Source organism: Condylura cristata, unplaced genomic scaffold (assembly GCF_000260355.1).
Source record: "Condylura cristata isolate star-nosed mole 26May11 unplaced genomic scaffold, ConCri1.0 scaffold00057, whole genome shotgun sequence".
NCBI classification, from domain to species: Eukaryota; Metazoa; Chordata; class Mammalia; order Eulipotyphla; family Talpidae; genus Condylura; species Condylura cristata.
The window spans coordinates 591418-595258 of record NW_004567158.1 but is presented as its reverse complement, the minus strand read 5'-3'; the positions used below and the strand labels follow the sequence as shown (position 1 = coordinate 595258).

At 64.4% G+C, this 3841-nt stretch overlaps 1 protein-coding gene across 1 annotated transcript in view; it reads right to left on the bottom strand.

Moving 5' to 3' along the window:
- EMD (emerin) overlaps nt 1–3841 on the bottom strand; it is a 7901-nt gene that overhangs the window by 2136 nt on the left and 1924 nt on the right. Inside the window, exons 3-4 of the mRNA XM_012734463.1 lie at nt 3781–3837; nt 615–901 (exon numbers count right to left, since the gene is read on the bottom strand). Of these exons, the coding sequence (XP_012589917.1) occupies nt 615–901; nt 3781–3837 (344 nt within the window). The remainder of the gene's footprint in view (nt 1–614; nt 902–3780; nt 3838–3841) is intronic.

The window sequence follows — 3841 nt, the reverse complement described above, 5'->3', positions numbered from 1 at the left end:
GACCGGCCCCGCCGTGGGAGCGAGCGGGGCGGGGCGGGCCGAAGCTGCCAGCACCGGGATTGGCTGGAGCTGATGAGGGGCGGGGCTTGCGCGGCAACCAGAGCCCCGCTGGCACGTCGGGCCGTGGGAGCGGGCGGGGCCGGTGAAGTCTGACGTCACCCGAGGGGCGGGCCGTGCACAGTGCCCCAACAAGCCCCGGACGGCAGACTTGGAAGAGCGGGACACAGCGACGAGCAGAGACGTCACTCGCTCGCGGGTTAGGGTCGGGCAACGGGAGGGACAGGGCCTGCAGAGTGGATCCGGCAGAAACCGTCCTGGACGAGCAAACTGGGTGGGGTGAACACTCTGGGCGTGGCTCGCCCTCCCAGAGTCACGGAGGCCCCGCCTTGTCTCCCCCCCCCGCAGCCCCCGCCGCGCCCCGCCCCCCGAGCTCCCACACGTGGGGTTCCCCGGGCGCACCCCGCCCGCCGGCCTCCTCCGCCAAGTGCCTGAAGGCTGCGGCCCCATCCGGAGAGCGAAAGAGCCAGCCCCTGGGCTGCGGGGGCCTGCGCTTGGCGTGCGTGAGCCACCTCGGGGTCCCGCGCGCCCCCCACCCCCCGCCCCCGACTGCGCACCTGCGCCCTTCGGACCCACGGCCGCCTCCAGCCCGAAGAAGTGGGGCACCGGGCCAGGAGGCCACCGCCCGCTGCCAGCAGCCTTGGAGGGGGCCCGGTGTGCCAGTGGGCCTCCGCCCAGGGCGTCCGTGATGCGGCTTACAGCGCGGTCCGCCTGCCCCACCGTGCCTCCAGCTGGGCCACCGGGGAGAAGGGCTTTCCCCTTCTCCCACCGCTGCGCTGGCCAGGCAGGGGCTTCCAGGCCGAGGGGCCCACTCAGGGGCTCCAATAGGCCCGGGCTGGCTTCACTGTGGTGGCGCAGCAGAGTGGGACCCTGGGGCTGGGGGGTGGGGGGGATCACAGGGCTTTGGTACCAAGCCAGGGGGCCAGGTTCTGCCCCAGGAGCCTGGATGTGAATTGAACTCCACGAGGGGCTTGGCCAGCAAAGAGTGGTCTGCGGAATGGAAAGGAGGCGACAGTATATACCAACAGAATCCACCTCCAAGGCCAATGGAGTGCCCCTGCCAGGGCCCCTAAAAGGAGATGGAGCGCTGTCTGGTCTCCTAGGTGGCAACTGGTAAACGAAGAAAGAGAGCAGCTCTGGTGAGACCCACACTGTGTGGTTCGCACGGGGCATCTCAGCAGTTCCAGGGGTTCTTGCAGGGTGGAGAACAGACCGGGCGCGGAGGGCGGGGCTGTGCTGGGAGCCGCCAGAAGACCCTCAGAGGACTTGCTGTGGGCTGATTTAAAGGAGGCCTGTTTCGCCTTCCCAGTTATGGGCAGGGGGCATGTGGCTTCCCAGTCACGTGCATGGTAGCCTGTGCTTTCTGCTTATCTCCCGCAGGGAGGAGCCAACTTTTGGGCTCTGGACACTCTGAGGCAGCCTCATGGAATCTTGAGTTTTGGCAAGATCGGAGTGCCCAGCACCTCTCCAAGCCTCCTTTTGCACTGCTGGCCCCTGTCCCGGAGGCTCAGCCCTCCCTCCTGCCACCCCTCCCTGCACAGATCCAAGCTGTTTCCTTATGAGGTCAAGGAATCTAGTTTGCCTTCTCCCCAAGGAACACCCCCACCCCGGCACCTGCCTCGTCCTTTTATGTCCCCCCATTAACCGACTGAAGTCCCACCAGGGATGGCGCCCACACACTCAACTGCGACAGTCCCCTGTGCCCACTCTGCGCCCCGGAGCCTGCAGCCACTCGGGGTCATCCCAGACTAGCAGTAACTAGGCCAGCCTGGTGCACTAGGCCCGTGGGCAGGCACCACCTGTCATCTAGAGGAGGAAGCAGGGACAGCACAGGAGGAGACGTGGCTGCGCCACAGCCCAAGTGCAGCGTGGCTCAGCGGGGACTTCCAGCGGTCAGAGGAGCTATGAGGGGAGTCTGGGGCCTGGCCCAGGGGACTCTTCCTGACAAGGGTGGGCAGAGGGAAAGAAAAGGAACTTCTCTGGGGCTGCAGTCAGGGTGGAAGGGGCAGCTTCCTGCCCCTTCCAAGTCAGAGCAAGGAACACTTCTGGCAGGACAGTGGCTGGGGTGTAAGCAGCATGGCATGAAGTCAGAAGTGGTGAGGGAAGATCACTGTCACCTTGAGTGCATGTCTCAGCACCGTGCCAAACTGGCGTTCACCGAGCTGTCAGTGTTTTCACGGTCAGAATCCACTTTGTATTGTAGAGTGACACAGAAGTTCTCTGTGATGTGAAAGGGTGTTTGGGTTGCTGTGAATCGCTCAGTGAGTCTCCAAAACTGTCAGTGGTTATTGTGAGGGTGAGTATGGAGGTCACAAAATGCCAAATAGTGAATGGCCACTGCCCTGTGTCCACACCCTGGTGCGTGCGACTGTCTCGCTGCTGCTGGCCTGAGGAACAGGCAGGTCTGGCTGCCTTTGCAGCTGGAATGGGGCAGGCGCTGGTGACTTTCTGAAACCTGCGGTGGGAGGATGGGTCTTTTGTCTGTCTGGCCTTTGCCAGGGAACAGCCGGTGTTCCCCGACCTGGAAGGAGCCAAGACTGGGAGCCACGTGTGTTTCGGGGTGAGGGCTGGGCAGGCAGTAGTGGAGAGCACGCAGATGGCAGTGGACTCCCAAGGTCCCCGTAGCCTTCTGGGCGCTCGCACAGCTATTGTGCTCTGGCTGCAATGCCAGGGGCAGGTAGATTTCCCTCCTTGCAGGACCGCCTTGACCATGGGCTCCAGCACAACTGCCTCTTGGGACCAAGCTCTTGTGCCCGTACCCAGGGGTGGTGGGTGCAGGGCCACTTCCGCCAGAGGGAAGAGATGCCACCTTGGGCCAACAGAAGGCAGCAGGGGCCGCAGGGAGCCCTGGCCGGCCTCTGTGCTCTCCGGGGCCTCGAACTGTTCATGGCGGGTGCGGCCCAGCCCCGCCCTCCCTCCTTCCTGCTCTTTTTGTCCTTTTTGTAATGAAGTTGATAAAATGGAAAATACTGAGGCCTTTCAAATGCTTTGAGAAACTTTCCTGCTGTGAGCCCCTGGCTCGGGCCTGCTGGGGTGTGGCACGCCGCACTGGGGCTGCGGCCCACAGGTGTTCAAATGACGTTGCTTTATGCGGCCTCCCTGAGGAAGTGACATTTGCGCCGAATCTGAAGTTACCAGGAAATGGGCACGTAGAAGAGGAACAGGGCACGCCTGGCAGTGTCAGGGTGTGGCTGTGCCCACCCACTTCACGGACACTTGGCTCTGTGGCTGCGCCCCGCTGCACACACGACTTGGGTTGCACCGCCTCTGTGCTGCCTGACGCTCCAGTACGCTCCAACAGTTCACCTGGCATCCAGGTGCCAGGGCCGCATCACTGGCAGCCAGGATGCCGGCTTGTCATGGGGTTCGGTTGTTGCTTCATGGTGGCCTGGCAGGTGGTGGGCAGCAGCCCTGCAGGGAGGTGGCTGGGGAGATTCCTGGGAGAGGGGGGGCCTTTTGTGCTTGGGCTGAGCAGTGGTCTCCTGAGGGAGCCCCCTCCCCTCCCCGCAGCCCCGCAAGCGGTGAGCTCATCCCCGGGTGGGGGGGGCAAGGGAGGCTCGCGGCACCCCCGCCCCCAGCTCCTGGGCGATTTTACCAATTAAGGCTTTCTCGCCGGGCCGGGCCGGGCCGGGCTGCGGGAGAGGCGTGCGGGGTAGCCGTGTCTTGTCCCCGGCCTCCAGGGTCATCAAGGTGTGGGATCTGCGCAAGAACTACACCGCGTACCGGCAGGAGCCCGTGGCGGCCAAGTTCTTCCTGTACCCGGGCAGCAGCACGCGGAAGCTGG